The 16,805-nt window shown below is 58.0% G+C and overlaps 1 protein-coding gene across 1 annotated transcript in view; it reads left to right on the top strand.

Moving 5' to 3' along the window:
* The window catches only part of TRAPPC9 (trafficking protein particle complex 9), a 329,454-nt gene that overhangs the window by 311,631 nt on the left and 1,018 nt on the right, over positions 1-16,805 (top strand). The window contains exon 21 of the mRNA XM_006912937.3: positions 16,290-16,510. Coding sequence (XP_006912999.1) covers positions 16,290-16,510 — 221 coding nt within the window. The remainder of the gene's footprint in view (positions 1-16,289; positions 16,511-16,805) is intronic.

Here is a 16,805-nt window from a genome sequence, read left to right as displayed (position 1 = left end):
GGACTCAGGTGCACAGAGCAGCGGACGGGGCCTGGGGTGGCCTCCATGTCAGGCTTGTGTCGCAGAGAGGGACCTGCCTTTGGGTAGATCCCAAAGGTGGGGGTGAACTTCAGTGACAGAAACAGAGAAGACTTTCCACATATGCACTGCCATGTTGAGGCCCAGGCACCAGGCCAGAGGGACAGCAGTCATGGAGGACAGGGCAGCACACTTGGTCCTGACAGGTCAGGTTGGCCTGTGATGGCCCTGGAGTTTGGGCCTCACCCTGCGGGGCCTTAGGCACAGAAAGAAGTGGCTGTCCTAATGTCCCACAACCCATGGAGGGGAGAGGCGCCCCAGCCCGTCAGGCTCACAGCCCGGGCTCCGTGATCACTGCACTGGCCATGTCCACACCGACCATGTCCTCGTGCCACATGTGGCCTACGCCCCTCCCTCCCGGGTGTGGCCTCAGCCCTCAACTTCCCAGGCCCCTGGAGAGCAGCTGGTGATTTCGAGGCCTGAATGACATGCCCCATGCCTAGCCGAGGACAAAAGCCCTCTTCTCAGATTCTGGGAAAAAAGCAGATTGATCAGCTTGTGAAAAGGGGAGATGTTTACAGGAAAGGAAGGCACAGAACGAACGAATCATTGCAGCCCAGCTCTTGGTCCCCAGAGACCGATATTCTAACCTCTCGCTTTTATTAGAAAAGTGAGCCACGGAGAGAGCTGGGCATTGGGCCCCTGATGTCCCTGGCTGGCAGGTAGCGAGGGGCCCTGGGGGCCTCGTGCCACGGTCCATCCCCGCACAGGACCGCCGAGGGGCCGATGTGTGGCGGGCAGGGAGGGGGCTCCCACTCGGCACCATCGAGACGCCTTCTGGGCTCGCAGAGCCCTTGGGTGTCAGGGTCCGCGTCCCCTCTGTCCTCTGAATCACAGCCTTCGACCCGCTTCTTCACCAGGCGTCACCCCAAGGTCACATGGTGCCTCTGGGTCATTTCTCTCCCGACTGACAGACTTTGTTGTCGACGGTGCATGTTCCCCATCGCTCCTAGGAGTCAGTCCCCAGAGTGTGTGCCCTGACGGGACTGGGTGGGGCCCGACCAGCTGAGGTCAGTTCCCAGCTCAGTCTGGAAAGTCTCCTCCCCCTACTGAGTCTTCAAGTCCCTATCGGGAAATAATCTAAATAATTAACGGTAATGAGTCGCTCTCGGGTTGACAGGAAGACGCTTGTCCCTTCGGTAAGTGTTCTGAAGCACCTCCTCCCTGCCCACTTCTGGCCTCCGGGGACAGGCGAGGGAACACGGTGCCTGTCCTGGGGGGGTGAGTCCAGGGGCTGGGAAGACAGTGAGTTTGGCCCTTGCCGATGGTTGGACAGTGACATGTTTGCGGGGACACCAGAGGTCATGCCGGATGAGGCCGAGGCCGTGTGCAGGCGGGAAGGAGAGCCGCCTGTGTGTGCACACCTGTGCCACCTGTACACACACGGCCCGAGGCTGACCAGCTCTCCCCAGGCCGCCGCTCCCCAGTCCGGCCTCCCAGCTTCGTGTTTCTCCTGGGCCCTCCCAAGGCCTCATCCGGAATCACCGGCCACGGTCTGTCCACGTGGCAGCCCGAGGGACCTTCTAAACCCACAAATCAGGCCGTCACCCTTCTCCTTAACCCCCCGGTGACTTCCTAGCTCAGAGCATTCTCAGGTCACCCTCCCCCTCCACTCCTGGCCTCGAAGGCCACTCTGTCCCCCGCCCACCCAGGTGAGCCTTTACCTGCCCATCCACCCAGCCCAGACGCCCTGCCCAGCACGGCCCGCATCACCCTCCCGCCCACAGCGCCCCTCGCCAGCGCAGACACGCCACTGCGTTCCGCCTCCCCACTGGAACGTGAGCTTCGCAGAGCAGGCAGCTGTTTGCCTCTCTTTCATTTCTTTCTAGAGATTTTTGCTTTCTAAAAGAGCACCTGGCACATGGGTAGAGCTGAGTTAGGGCCGTTGGAAGGGTGAATGCATTAATTAATTGACCAACTACTTAGTTGGTCGCAGGCAGAGGGGCAGCCATGGCCAGAGGCCCACATAGGTGGCCGGCTCGCTCCAGCCGAGAGGGTTGTGATGGGCCAGGCGGATGCGTGTGGAGCGTGGCAGCCGGCGAGGGAAGGGGCGGGCGAGCAAGAAGCTATAGCGCCTTCGACCTTGAGGTGCGTCCTTGGGGGCCCCTCTGCTGTCCCCACCTCAGTTTCCTTCCGACAGCCTGCCCCTCGGGTCTCTGATCCCGCGAACTCCACGTCTGCTCTTCCTGAGGACAGACCCCAGTGTGCTCGGGGCCTCTGGCCTTGAAACCCTGAGAGATTTATCTTCGGTTAAGGGTCTCGGCCCTCAGTACTATCCAGCACTTACGTTGCCTTTTAGTTAAAACCTAGTCAAGCCGCCAGCGGAGAGACAGAGACGAAGGCCCCGGTGTGGACATGGAGCTGGTGCGACCCGCCTCACACGGCACCGGCTGCCAGGTGCACAGCCGGTGGTGCCGGGGAGGCGCGTGGCCCATCAGGAGCGAGGCCCTGGCCGCAGCCACCGCGACGTGGCCCAGGCGCGGGGCCCGTGGGCTCCTGAGGGGCACTGCGTGGGGGAGGCCGGCTCTAGGCTGCAGGCGACCCGGCCACCTCAGCCCTGGCCCCGCCTCCTCCATGGCCGGGGGACCCCACGTGACACTGGGAGATGAGCAGAGGGTTCCAGGCAGGTGGTGCAGCCGAGGGGGGAGCCCTGAAGACGGACGGCTGCGGGGGTGGGGGGTACTGATGGGGCCGAGACGGGGTGGCCTGGAGACGGCCACAGTGAAGGGGTTCGGGGACTGTCGGAGGGTCCCTCACGAGGCCCGGCCTGGGCAGGTCTCCGAACCCTGAGCCTCCATGTGCTGTCTATAGCATGGGGGTGAGTTGTGCCCTTGACCTTGCTGGTCCCTGTGGGGGGTGGGGTGGAGATGGCATACATGCGGTGCCAGGCGCCTAGGGGCGCCCCCTCACGGTCCCTGCTCCCCACCGCGTGTGTGGACCTGCGTGTGGGGGCCTCACCTGTGTTCCCGCCCACACATGGGGCCGTTGAGCCTGATGAACGATCACTCTCTATTTGGATCCCGAGTGGCTTTGTAAGCAGCTATATACAGGCCGCAGACATTGGCAGGGCGAACCGATAGCCATTAGCAATGTTTAGGCGGCCGGCACCCCTGCCGCCCCTCTGAGCCGGGCTGCGGCTTAATTACGTGTCACTGTCAGCTGACTCATCTTCCTGCCCAGCCCACCTGGGCAGCTGTCCGATTCGTGCCACGGGAGAGACTTGTCCCAGCCGGCAGGGGGCTGCAGGGACCGTGCTCTGGGACACAGCTGAGTGAGGCTGAGGCCACGGGGGCAGAGTCCATGCATACACAGGCTGGCGTCGCTGCTTCGCAGACCCCGTGACTGCCCATGTCGCCGATGTCTTGTGGTCCTCAAGTTGGCCCCGAGGTCGGAATCAGGAGACACAGGTCATCCTCACTTGCCACCTGTGCAGGGCCTGCCTTGAGCCACTGAGCATGGCCGCCGCCGCCTGCCCCGGGGAAGTCGGTTTAGATGATCAGCGAGGTCCCTCCCAGCCCCACTGTCACAGCCCTGGTGACCTGGGCAGACTGCTGTTTCGTCTCCTTGCGTGATTTTTTATCTAAAAGCGAACACTGTAGCCCCTGTTTCAGAAGAGGGCGCGTAGGGACAGCTGTCCTGACTCACTGGAATGTGGTCGTCATGCTGCTGCTCAGGGCGGGGCCTGCACGGCTCCGAGGCTCAAGCTAAGGGTGCCCAGAAGTTCCTGGGTCCACTTTGACCCCCGGCTTCAGCCGTCTGCTGTGCTGGCACATGGTGTACGTCACCAGTACTACCGGATCAGGGCCCACCCTAGGCACCTCGTTTTAACTCAGTCACCTCTGTGAAGGCCCTCTCTTTGGTACAGTCACGTTCTGAAGCACAGGGTGTGAGAGCTTCAATGTGTGAATCTGGGGAGACACAGTTCAGCCGCTAACATCAGACTGACATACACTAGCGCTCAGTTAATACAGATCGTATGAAGATAGAGTAACAGTGGGCCACGAGCTCCGCTCAGTCCCCCTCGTCGACAGCTAAAAGAAAATTCATGCTCATTTAAAAAAAAAATAACAATTACGGAACATGCAAAGGAGAAGTTAAATGTTAGCAGTAAACCCACCATCCAGAGATGGTGATTCAAACAGCTAAAAGAAAATTCATGCTCATTTAAAAAAAATAACAATTACAGTACATGCAAAGGAGAAGTTAAATGTTAGCAGTAACCCCACCATCCAGAGATGGTGATTCAGCAGATGGTGTGTAGTTGTCTAAATCGGGACCGGTACCAGTCCGCGGCCTGTTAGGAACCAGGCCGCACAGCAGGAGGTGAGCGGCAGGCGGGCGAGCGAAGCTTCACCTGCATCTGCAGCCGCCCCTCAGCCCTGGCATCACCACCTCGGCTCCGCCTCGGGTCCTCGGGTGTTAGATTCTCACAGGAGCCCCAGTCCCTGGTGCCAGACAGGTCGGGGACCACTGGTGTAGATTGTCTTCTGGGTACAGTCGACCCTTGAACCACACGGGGCATTGGGCCGCTGACCCTCCCCACAGGTGAAAATTCGCATGTCATTTTTGACTCCCCCCAGATTTAGCTGCTGATACCTGCTGCTGGCTGGGAGCCTCCCCAGTCACGCAGCCGACCGACACCCATGCTGTGTGTCGTACGCATCGTGTCCTGTATTCTTACAATAAAGGGAGCTAGAGAAAAGAAAATGAAGGAAATCATAGGAGGAGAAAATACGTTGGCAGCACCGGACCGGACTCACCGATGGCGTAAGCTCGCAGCGTCTGTCTACGGGATGCGTCACCCTGTGCGTGCGCCTCCCCGCGTGGTTCAAACCCACGTGGTCCGCGGGTCAGCTGTGTACATGCTGCGGGAAGGACGCGCGGCTGAGCGTGTGGGTGCAGCTCTGCTTTTCCTCCGTGCGGGTCGTCACTGTCTTTCTGCGCCAGGTGCGCACATCTAAAGCGTGGTTTCATGGCTGCACAGTGTCCCTTGCATGGACACTGGCGCCCTCGTTTACGTGCCCACCCCTCTATTTTTAGAGCACAGGTAGTTTCCAGTTTCTCAGTGCTACAGTCCAAATCCACCCACACTGGTAATGTTCTAGAAACGAAATTGTCGAGTCAAAGCGTATCCGTTTCTCAGGGCTGTTTGCTACTTAATGGGAGATTGTTCTCCATAAATATCATGGCTTTTAGATGCTAATCAGCTGTGTATGAAAATATCTATTTCTCTTGACTCTTGCCAGCAATAGCTTTTATTTTCCCTTAAAATCTGTGTCAGTCGACTAGGTCAGAAAAGAAAGGCATTGCAGGCTTTCCGTTTGCATTCTTCGATTCCTGGTGAGGCGAGGCGTTTTGCCATGTGTGTGTCGGCTGCTTGTGTTGCCTCTTGGACCAAGGGCCCATCATGTCTGCCATTTCCCTGGTCTCTGTGCAGAATCTGGGCCCAGCCAGCTCATACCCACCTTCCCCGCTCTGCACTTGGCTCCCACGTCTCCTCCATCTGGAATCTTCTTTCTCTCCCCCCGCCCACAGCTGCCTGAGTTCTCTCCTGGGTCCATCTAAGCCAGCCTTCGAGGCCCTTTGCTCCCTGTCCCCTCCAGCCCGCGGACGGGCCCTGACGAGGACAGGGCACTTCTGGGCCCAGCCCGGCAGCCACTCCGTTGGCGTCAGCAGAAGAATTTGACTTTTTCCCTCTCTCGTGGCACCTTGCTCCTTCTCCGTGTTGAGTCTCCACACGGTGCCAGCTATGCAGGTGCCCTCAGATGGTTTGTCCTCTCCGAAGTCCCCTCGATGGTGAGCGTCAGGGCCCTGACATGAGTGTCAGTCCGATTCCAGAGACGCTGGTTCAGAAGTCCGTATGTGGAACTGCGGTTTGCGTTTGGAGAATAAGAGGCGACCCTTTGCAGACAGGTGGAGGTGGAGGTGGAGGGTCGGGAGAGCACAGCCCCTGCGCTCACTCTGGGGACGGGGACTGAGGGTGGGTGGCGAGGAGGCCGCCAGGCCCCGTATGGTGAGCAGGGGACCTGAGCACTGCTGGTCCCTGCGCTCCTTCATAGGCGGGGGCGGAGCCGAGATGACTTGCCCGAGGACACGCATCCTTACTGTGGGCAGGGCTGGCAGGCCTCTGAAACGCCTTCTTTCCAGCCTTGTTCCTCTGCTTTGGGGCCACAGGGGTTTGGCAGGTTCCCTGAGGCCTCGTGAAAAAGGAGAAAAAGTAAAACATTCCGTCCTCGAGTTGCTTCATGTGCGAGGTGTTGTGTCTCTGAAAGTTGCCGGGTGATTATTTGGCTGTAACCCTTTGGGGATAAGGTCCTCGGACTGGATCTCTGTCCTTAAAGGGGCCACGGGCAGTCCCCAGGCTCTGGTCGGGTACAGGTAAAGCCTGGCTAAGCGAGTCCCCCAGCTCCCAAGGTCCCTGGTGGGGAGCAGCTCAGGGATGAGTGTGACCTTCACTCCGTGTGGGTGACCTTCCTTCTGTGTGGGTGACCTTCCTTCTGTGTGGGTGACCTTCCTTCTACATGGGTGACCTTCGCTCCGTGTGGGCGCGTTCGCCCGTGGGAATGTGCCACCCGGGTGTCGTTCGGAGGCATCGGTGTGGCCTTTGCTTCGGGAACGCGTGTCTCTCTCGCCCGTGCCTGCGGTTCTTGCGTCCGGCCGCCTGCAGGGCCTCGTGGTTCTCCCGCGCGCTCGATGCAGCCTGAGACCCCGGACGGCTCTCGAGCCCGACTACACTTTCCTTTCCTGTCTCCCTCCCGACGCCGCACCCTCTTCCCTCACCTCTCCTCTTGCTGCCGGGGGTCAAACGGCCCTTTAAGATGTTGGCTGTTAACCCTCTGGGGCCTCAGACCGTTGGATTGGATGAGAGCTTCGGCCCACGTGCTCAGGAAAGCACAGACCCACACACGGACGCGCAACATGCGTGTACTTCTGGGGGGTCCCGGCCGCAGAGGTGGGCTCAGCTTTCAGAGTCTGCCCTCCCCTTCTCTTGAACGGCGCCCGTCTGCAGTGATGCTGTGACATCTGCCCTCAGTGTCACGGCCTCCTGTGACCCCACAGGGCTTCCACTGCACCCGACGGGAAGTTGTGCTTCCCCTGCTCCCGCAGCCCGCCCCGGCCAGTCCACTACCCCCGTGAGCTCTGGCCTGGGCACCCGCTCTTCGTCTGCCTGGCACATGCCCCCAGATGCTGGATGTCCATCTCCTTTAAGGCTCAGCTCAAATGTCGCCTCACAGACTGCCCTGGCAGCCAACATAAGGTAGCCTCCCACCCCCGCCTCCATCCTCCACTGACTTATCTCCGCCTGACTGACTGATCCATGCACAGGTGTGTGTGCGCGTGTGTGCGCGCTCACATGTCTGGTGCTTTGTTCTCCTGCAGGAGTAAGTGTTGTGGCGCGATCAATTCTAAGACCCACGGAGCCAATTGAGATGAATTGTGAGCCTTTATTAGCCGGCCGGCGACTGACTCTCTACCACGCAGGGTCAGAGGAGATCAGCCCCGAGCTTCCAGAGGAGGCACCTTATAAAGCTTAAGAGCATATCCTGGTGGTCTTCTGAACAAGCCAGCAAGCAGATTACAGAAAGCAGATGTTGGCTGTAAACGTCTTACACAAAGACAAATGTTTCCGGGGAACTCTTAGATCAAACAGGGCCTAGCAGGCAGTTTTGTTATCTGCATCCTGGTGGCTGTCAGTGCTTTCCTGGGGGCTGGTGCCTGAAGATATCACTTCCCTGTGACTGATTTATTGGAAAGTTTTTCACTCCTACATAAGCTCTGGAAGTTGGGGACTTGGTTTGTTCTTACACCCAGCACACTACCTGGGACACTGGATGCTCGGTGAGAAAATTTGCTGGATAAATGATGGATGGATGGATGGATGGATGGATGGTTGGTGGATGGATAGATGATGGATGGTGGTTGGATGGATGGTGGATGGATGGATGGACGGACAAATGGATGATGGATGGTGGATGATGGATAATGGATGGGGGGGTGGATGGATGGATGGATGGATGGTGGATGATGGATAATGGATGGGGGGGTGGATGGATGGATGGATGGATGGTGGATGATGGATAATGGATGGGGGGGTGGATGGATGGATGGATGGATGGTGGATGATGGATAATGGATGGGGGGGTGGATGGATGGATGGATGGATGGTGGATGATGGATAATGGATGGGGGGGTGGATGGATGGATGGATGGATGGTGGATGATGGATAATGGATGGGGGGGTGGATGGATGGATGGATGGATGGTGGATGATGGATAATGGATGGGGGGGTGGATGGATGGATGGATGGATGGTGGATGATGGATAATGGATGGGGGGGTGGATGGATGGATGGATGGATGGTGGATGATGGATAATGGATGGGGGGGTGGATGGATGGATGGATGGATGGTGGATGATGGATAATGGATGGGGGGGTGGATGGATGGATGGATGGATGGTGGATGATGGATAATGGATGGGGGGGTGGATGGATGGATGGATGGATGGTGGATGATGGATAATGGATGGGGGGGTGGATGGATGGATGGATGGATGGTGGATGATGGATAATGGATGGGGGGGTGGATGGATGGATGGATGGATGGTGGATGATGGATAATGGATGGGGGGGTGGATGGATGGATGGATGGATGGTGGATGATGGATAATGGATGGGGGGGTGGATGGATGGATGGATGGATGGTGGATGGTGGATGATGGATAATGGATGGTGGATGGATAGATGATGGATGGATGGATGATGGATGAATGGATGGTGGATGAATGAATGAAGGATGGTGGATGGATAGATGATGAATATGGATGAATGGATGATGTTGGTGAATGCATGGATGATGCATGGTGGATGGATGAATGGATGGATGATAGGTGAATGGATGATAGATGGTGGATGGTGGATGATGGATGGTGGGTGGGCGGATGGATGGATGATGGATGGATGGATGGTGGATGGTGGATGATGGATGATGGATGGATGGATGGATGGATGGATGACGGATGATGGATGGTGGATGATGAATGATGGATGGATGGATGGTGGATGATGGATGATGGATGGATGGATGGATGGATGGATGACGGATGATGGATGGTGGATGATGAATGATGGATGGATGGATGGTGGATGATGGATGATGGATGGATGGATGGATGGATGGATGACGGATGATGGATGGTGGATGATGAATGATGGATGGATGGATGGTGGATGATGGATGATGGATGGATGGATGGATGGATGGATGACGGATGATGGATGGTGGATGATGAATGATGGATGGATGGATGGTGTGATGGAGGATGGATGGTGGATGATGGATGATGGATGGATGGATGGTGGATGGTGGATGATGGATAATGGATGGTGGGGTGGATGGATGGATGGATGGATGGTGGATGATGGATGGTGGATGATGGATGATGGATGGTGGATGAATGATGATGGATGGTGGATGAATGATGATGGATGGACAGATGGGTGGACAGACAGACCTAAGGGGCTCTCTGGCATGGGAGACAGGCCATAGTTTACATCGATTTTTCAGAATTTCCCATGACTCAGTAAAGACATTTCAGTAAAGAATTGTTTTCCTAGATAAATCCATGGATTTTCTTTTCATTCTTCCTGGAGACTGGGGCTTAGTGTGACTGCGGTGAATGATCCTGAGTTTTGGATTCAGACAGAACCCTGTTTCCATCCCAGCAATGCCCGACAGCTTTAATCAAGTAACTTAACCTGTCTGAGCTTTGATCTTTCTCTCTAGAATCTAGCTCACAGGTTAAGACAAAGACGAGTGTGGCTTGAGACCTGCCTGTTGCTATCTCTGGCACCTACTTAATGTTAACTAAGGCCCTCAGTAAATATTACTCTCTTTCCTATTCGATTGATTGCCCTGTCCCTGGGACCAGTCCCCACTTTCAGGGAGCCGTGTGGCGGGTGGTGGACTCAGGACTCAGACCGCGGCTGCGTCAGCTGCAGCTGCTCCCTTCCTGGAGCTCAGGCCTGCTGTGCCTGCAGGGCTCCTGCCTGGCCCCATCTCCATAACCTCCGGAGCCTCAGGGCTGAGGTTTTGCTTTCCAGGTGAGGGGAGGCCAAGTGCACAGCTAAGAGGGCGGCCCGGGCCTCCTGGCCCCCGTGCCCTGGCCTGCTCCGCCACCCTCTTCCTAAGCAACCAAATGCTTCTTGGAAGGAGATGGTGGTGGAGATGATTAAATTATTTAAGAGAACAAACTGTTTTCAAGCACCCTGATTTGCATACTGGCTCCGAATACTCTCCTTGCAAACCATTCTTCTTGGTTCTCGAGGCAGCAGCCCTCTGGCTAACCTGTCTAGTTGGCTGTTCCGTTTGCAGTGGAGGCATCTGGAAGGTGCTCTTAGCTCAGGCTGCTCAGAGGTGGGTCTTCCCCTCCTCCGATGTGCGTTTGGCAGCGCCCCTCCCTCGGTGTGGCTGGCCCAGCTGGCCTTTGTCTCCCCCAGCCTTTCCAGCAAAGGCCACAGCTGCCGCCAGCCCCGCGCGTCCCCCCGCCCCTTGTGTCAGGAACCCAGGAACCTTGTGTCCTGCACAGGGTGCTGCTCTGTGATCAAAATGGCTTTCCTGCTAAGTAAGCAGATAGCCTGGCAGGCAGTCATTTCCCAGTTGCTTTTAAAATTTCCGTTTTTCTCCTGGAAGCAGTGTTGTCGGCCCAGGGAAGTATGTGCTGCTGCTTCTTTGATAGTAAGAGGCTGATCAGCCAAACCAGGAGGGCGCTGGGGAGGGACGTCCACCAAGGCCATGTCCCATTACCTCAACCGTTCAAGGATCTCAGACTTACTCCTTCACACGTATCCGCTGAGCTCAGAGTCACCTCCTCTGTGCGGCCTAGAAGACCAGTGTGCTCAGCGCCACCCCCCTCCCCAGAGCTCTGCACCCCTTCACGCCCTCCTCTCGCTGCACTTACCCCTGCCCCGAGCTCCAGCCCGGGTGAGCCACTGCCGCGCTGGGCCTGCAGTCAGAGCCATGCCGCCAGGGTTTCTGCTTTCGAATGCAGCCCCGGCCGTGGGTGGTGAGTGGGTGGGTGAGTGGGTGGGTGAGCCGGTAGAGTCGGATGGCGGATGAATGCGTGCACGGGTGGGTGCTGGATGGATGGGAGTGTGACCTGTGGTCTAGTGTTCTCTGAGTTTGCGAAGGCAGAAACAAGGTGTCCAGATCCTCGTTTCTAGGTTGGGGAACAGGAGCCCCGATCGCTAGGCAGATTAGAAGGAACTGTGGGGGTCCCTCCAACCAGGGTACCACAAAGCCAAGGTCAGCAGTTTCAGTAAGGAATATGGGGAAGCCTGCCCTGTTGCCAGTGGTTACAAGCCGGAGTTGGAAGCAGGTGGGCAGCGTGCAGAGTCCGAGAAATGATCAAGGGCCAGGGTATGACCCTAATACCTGGAGCAGGGATGCTCACAGTGACCTGGTTTTTGCAAAGGCCAGGTTGATCTAAGAGCCAAGGTTGGGGTCAGTGCCAGGCAGTGCAGGCTTGGCCCCTGAGCATCCCTTGTCTCTGGGATGTATTCTGTTCAGTTCTGCCTGCTGGTCCCTTCAGGCCTGTGACTGCCTTGTCCCTGTGTTACTTGCCTTGGCCTCGGTGGTGGGAACCTGAGGAGCCCACCCCCTTCTCACGTGCACATGAGCCCGGAGCCCCCTTCCGAAAGGCTGGTGACAAACTCTGAGCAGGGTGGTGCCCCCTGGGGACTTCAAGGGGACTCTCTTTCTCGTGGCCCTGAGCCTGTTCCCAGTTCCGTGCAGGGCAGCAGGCTTGCCGCCATGCTGTTTGTCCAGCTGCCCGGCTCCTGTGGGCGCACGGGTGGCTCAGAAGGTTCTTTTGTGGCCCTCATCCTTCCTGATTGATCTGTGTACACTCTGGGACATTATGGTTCCACGGAAGCTTCTGTCGTCACCACTTAGAGTCTGTTTGACACAATAAACATTGACCAAGCAGCAGGCAGATGTCAGGCCCTGGGCTGTATGCGTGAGGGGCCAGAGTCGGGGCTCTGGGCGCAGTGTCAGGAACAGGCCGCCGTGGCTCGGTAGAAAGGGGTCTGAGTGTGGGCTCAGTGGGGCTGAGCCCCGGCACAAGCGTCGTGAAACGGTACGGTCGTCCCAAAGTCACCCAGCCTGACCCTCTTCTGTAGCGGGTGGGCCGTGGAGGCTCAGGGAGGCTCAGGGGTTGCCTTACTTGGCGTTCGCTGTCAGTCCAGGAGACGAGCCCTGGGCCCCTACGCTCAAGGAGGGCACCTCTCTCTGGGAGACAGTCCATCAGCCAATGACGAGGGGCTTGTGCAGGGCTGGGTGTGATCCAGGAAGCCTTCCTGGAGGCACCGCTTGAGCTGAGTTTTGAGAAAACCAATAGAAGTCGGCAAGGGGGAGAGTATAAGGGCCATTGCATGTGACATAGGCAGGAGTGTCACAGGTACTGGTTGAGAGAGCACAGAGGACAAGGGCGGACAGCCCTCAGCTTGGTCTAGAATATTCTGGAGGAGCAGTCGAGGGCGTCATGTCTACCTCCGCCTCCTTTTATGTCTTCTTCCCCTTGGCGGCTTCCCCACTGCGCAGCCCCGGGAGTCCAGAGACCCGGCTTCCAGTCCTGGCCCCACTACCCGCCAGGGGAAGGTCTGCAGATCTTGCCAGGGGCCCCACGTGCACCCCGCCGGGCACCGGGGAATGGAGGGGGTACCCAATTCCTGGCTCTCAGTCTGTTGCTGGAGGCAGACGCCCCAGGGAAGTGCCAAGTGCAGAGTGCCCAATGCAGAGTGCCAAGTGCAAAGTGCTGTGTGCAGAGTCTTGAGCGCTGAGTCCTGAGTGCCGAGTCCTGAGTGCCGAGTCCTGAGTGCCGAGTGCAGAGTCCTGAGTGCTGAGTCCTGAGTGCCAAGTGCAGAGGGCCGAGTGCAGAGACTGAGGTGCTGGGGAGGGAAGGCTTCCCAGGTCGGCGAGGCTGAGATGGACAGGCAGACAGGGCAGGCTCCAAGCAGACGCGATAAACAGCCCATGCAAAGGTCCAGCGGCATGAAACCAACCACACAGCCTCTTCCCACACCTGCTGGGACCCTCCCCATGCCCCCTCCCCCTGCAGGTGAGAAGGTCTGAGGCTGGCATGACACTATGGCGAGGACAAGGCTACACACAAAGCCGTGAGAACAGTGGAGGGTCCTGCCAGGGTGGCAGGAATCTTTGCTTTATTTAGAAAGGCTTGAGAGAAGATGAAAAATGAGAGATTGAAAAGGTAGAGACATTGCTTGGGGACAGACAAGTCATTTTCAATTCTCTGCTGTTCTCAGAAGGATCTTTGCATAAGGCTACCAGCCAGCAGGCGTGTTTTCCATTTTTTCCTCCTGTGTTTTTCCTGGTTTATCTTTGGTCGTCTGAAGTGCTTGTCTAAAAAGAGAAGGTTTTAGGCAGGAACTTAATAGTGGTATTGTCGCCAGCAAGCAAGATGTACCCTGTGCAAAAAGCAGTTCTGCTCTCATTGGGGAGGAGAGGGGACCCAGGTTCCCGTGCCTGTGCCACCACTATCAGTGTGGCCCTGGGCACGTCAGCTCTGCGCAGGGTTCCAGCGTTCCCATCTGGACGGTGAGCGATCCGTTACATGACTGCCTGAGTCTGTAAAAGTCACAGCTGAATGCTGTAGGAGCCCCAGAATGTCAGGGATGCCCCACCCACCGGTGACCCCGCCCCTCCGATGGCCCCGCCCATCCCATTGCTCCTCCCTCCTCCACCCCTCGGTTCCTTTAGTCCTGTCAGGGAGATGGGCGATTGTAGGAGGGATGTGTTTGTGGACCGGCTTTGAGGGGTGTCATTTCTCTCTACTTTCTATTGGCTGGGACTCACTTTGTGTCACACCACACTGCCGGGGAGACTGCAATCTGGCCGTGTGCCCAGGAGGAAAAGGAACGGTTTGGTGAGCACCCAGCCAGCCTCTACTGCCAGAGCTTTCTCAAGTTCAAGTTTTCCTTGAGGGGAGGTGAGGGAAGGCTCCCGGGGGTATGAGGCCTGTGAGCAGGGCCTTGAGACGCAGAGCTGGGGTGCGTGCCCGGGAGCAGACGCAGGAGCCCAGCACGGAGGTCACAGTGGGCGGGGTTTCCCTCTGTCCCGGCTCTCCTCCTCCGCGCAGCCCTCCCAGGCATCTCTCCCTCCCACCGGGCGCTGTGCCGTCCTGTTTCAGACGAGGAAGCAAAGCCCTGGCTTCCGAAGGGGCTCACCCTGTTCCTCCACGGGGCGCCCGTGTGGCGCGAGGATCCTGGCCTGGTGGCCGGGGAGCGTGACCATGGGCAGGGTGAGTGGTGTTGGCAGTACATTTCCTCCTGTCGTTGGAGGCAGTGGTTCGCCACGGCCACCCCAAGACACAGCCCAGAGGCCTGCCTGCTGGGGCAGCCGTCGCCCCCCTCTGAGCTCCCCGTGCACCTCCCCAGGGCCCCCTCACAGGGCCGCAGTCCCAGGATGCCCCGCGGCGCCGGCCTGTGGTGGCCCCGCTGGGGACCCTGGAGAGCCGCCCCGCAGGAAAATGCCAGGCGCACGGGGCTCCTCCCTAACTTGCCCTAATTTTAATTCCCTTTAATCTTTAATGAAAAGTTGTAAAAGTAAATTATTTACTCGAGAGAGCCAAACGGCTCCTGCAGAGCTGTCGTGACTCGTGGGTAATTACACGTGCGGGTCTCCAGCGCCTACCTACCCCCCGCCCCCCAGCGCCGAGGCTTATGAACTCATTAGCTGCCTCCATAGCTGTTAGGACGCACGCATCTGGGGGTCCAGCAGGGCCCTGGCCTGACCCGGCTCGCCCCCTGGCTCCTGCCACCCGGCAGAAGGAGCCTGTGCTAGGCTGTGACTCGGGGGAGCTGGGTGGCAGACTGCAGCAGCCCCCCTCGCTGCCTGTCGCTCTCCATCTCCAGCTGTCCCTGTGTCTGAGCCAGCACACCCACAGAAAGACCCCTTCCCAGCGCTGATGGAGGCTCCAGAAGTGGGGGACAAGGGTGATGGGGAGCGGCAAGGGGGGCTGCGGTCTGACGTGCTCCTCCTCAGTCCGCGCACTGCCTCTTTGCTTTAAGACCCTTCCCAAAACACTGTCACCCTACCTCCTGGCCACCATCCATGCTTCTAACCTCTTTTCCAAACTCTCTCTCAATATACAATAAAGTAGCAAAATTTTTTAAAGTTTTAAATGTGTGGCTAAGGGAAACCATATTAACATAGCTGGTCAATGCTTGGAGGAGTGGGCGTGCAGGAGAGGCCGTGTGTCTGTGTGTGCGTGAACATCAGTGGCTACCGAAGCCTCTAGATTGGCACACCTTAGACTCTGAGCTTCCTAACAGCCAAGGAGAAAAGGTCAGTTACTTGACTCGGTAAAGAAGGAGAGTTTGCCGGGTCAGGTGAGTGTCCCCCCGGCAACTCGCTGTCTTGGCATTAGAGGACAGCGGCCACTTTTCACTGGATAATTGGAGAGTCCCGGTTTCAAATGACATCTGCCGTGCCTCCTCCCCAAGGCCGCTGGCCAGCCTTTGTCAAGGAGGAGTGGGGCGCTGGACCAGCAACCAGGGCCCCAGCCTTAGCTCTCGCCTCACACCCCAGTTTCGCTGTTTTTTTCCTACTTGAACTTCTTTGGCTCCATCCAAGGAGTGACAGAGCTCCTTGATGAATTCCCGGGCCAGGCCTTGCCGGAATCAAATTTGACTCTAAACTCTAGGCTCACCCAAGATTTCTGTCGACTAGAAAAATGTGTGTCTTGTGAAATTTAAAATTTAAATGTGCTTTAGCTGAAGCAGGCTTGGCAGAGCCCTGAAAACCTGGCTCCCCGTGGCTGTCCCTAGGTGTCCACCTCATGACTTCCTGCTGCTTTGTTCTTATGTCTTTGAATTTTTATTTTATCCAAAATTAGGTATTTGTACCCAAAGTCTACTTAACTGTCCCCTGTTTCTCATACCAAAGGCCGGGAAAGTGGAGTCGTGAGGCGGGGTGGGGAGGTTGTCCTCGCTGAGAGTTTGGGCTCTGGGGGGGATGAACCTTTACTGCCTGGCCTGGGGCGCCGTGTGCCGAGGAAGAAGGAAGCAGATTGTGGGAGGCGTCCCAGGTCAGCGGGCCATTCCCTTGGCCGCTGGAAGGTGCTTTGCCCAGGGGATGAATGATGGATGGGCGGGGCGAGGCCCTGACCATCTCGTGTCCTGTGTCCCTTGCAGACGTGCTGGTGGACGGGCAGCCCTGTGACTGCGAGGCGGCGGCCTGCCGGGTGGGCGACCCCGTGCGCCTGGAGGTGCGGCTGACCAACCGGAGCGCGCGCAGCGTGGGGCCCTTCGCCCTCAGCGTGGTGCCCTTCCAGGACCACCGGAACGGCGTGCACAGCTACGACCTGCACGGCGCTGTCTCCTTCGTGGGCTCCAGCACCTTCTACCTGGACACGGTGCGTGCCCTCCAGATCCCACTGTGCCCCACCCCGCCCCCGGTGGCTGACACAGGGGCTTCTCCATGCTGACCCTCCGCCCAGCTAGCCCTGAGGCCCTAGACAGCTCAGTGTCCGCATCCCAAGTCCGGGGAGCGAGGCCTCCCCGAAGGTCGCGGAGGTACGGGGCGGGGGGTGGAGGGGACAGGACAGCTGACATCCTGCCTCGTCACCGTTGCCCTCTTCACGGCCCTGCCCCCGCCGTCAGCTCCTCCCTGCTTCGTGGTCACTGCAGGGGCTCAGAGGGACAGGCAAG

Source organism: Pteropus alecto, unplaced genomic scaffold, assembly GCF_000325575.1.
Source record: "Pteropus alecto unplaced genomic scaffold, ASM32557v1 scaffold105, whole genome shotgun sequence".
Lineage (NCBI taxonomy): Eukaryota > Metazoa > Chordata > Mammalia > Chiroptera > Pteropodidae > Pteropus > Pteropus alecto.
The sequence above is the reverse complement of the archived record's forward strand: the minus strand, read 5'-3'. Positions and strand labels throughout refer to the sequence as shown.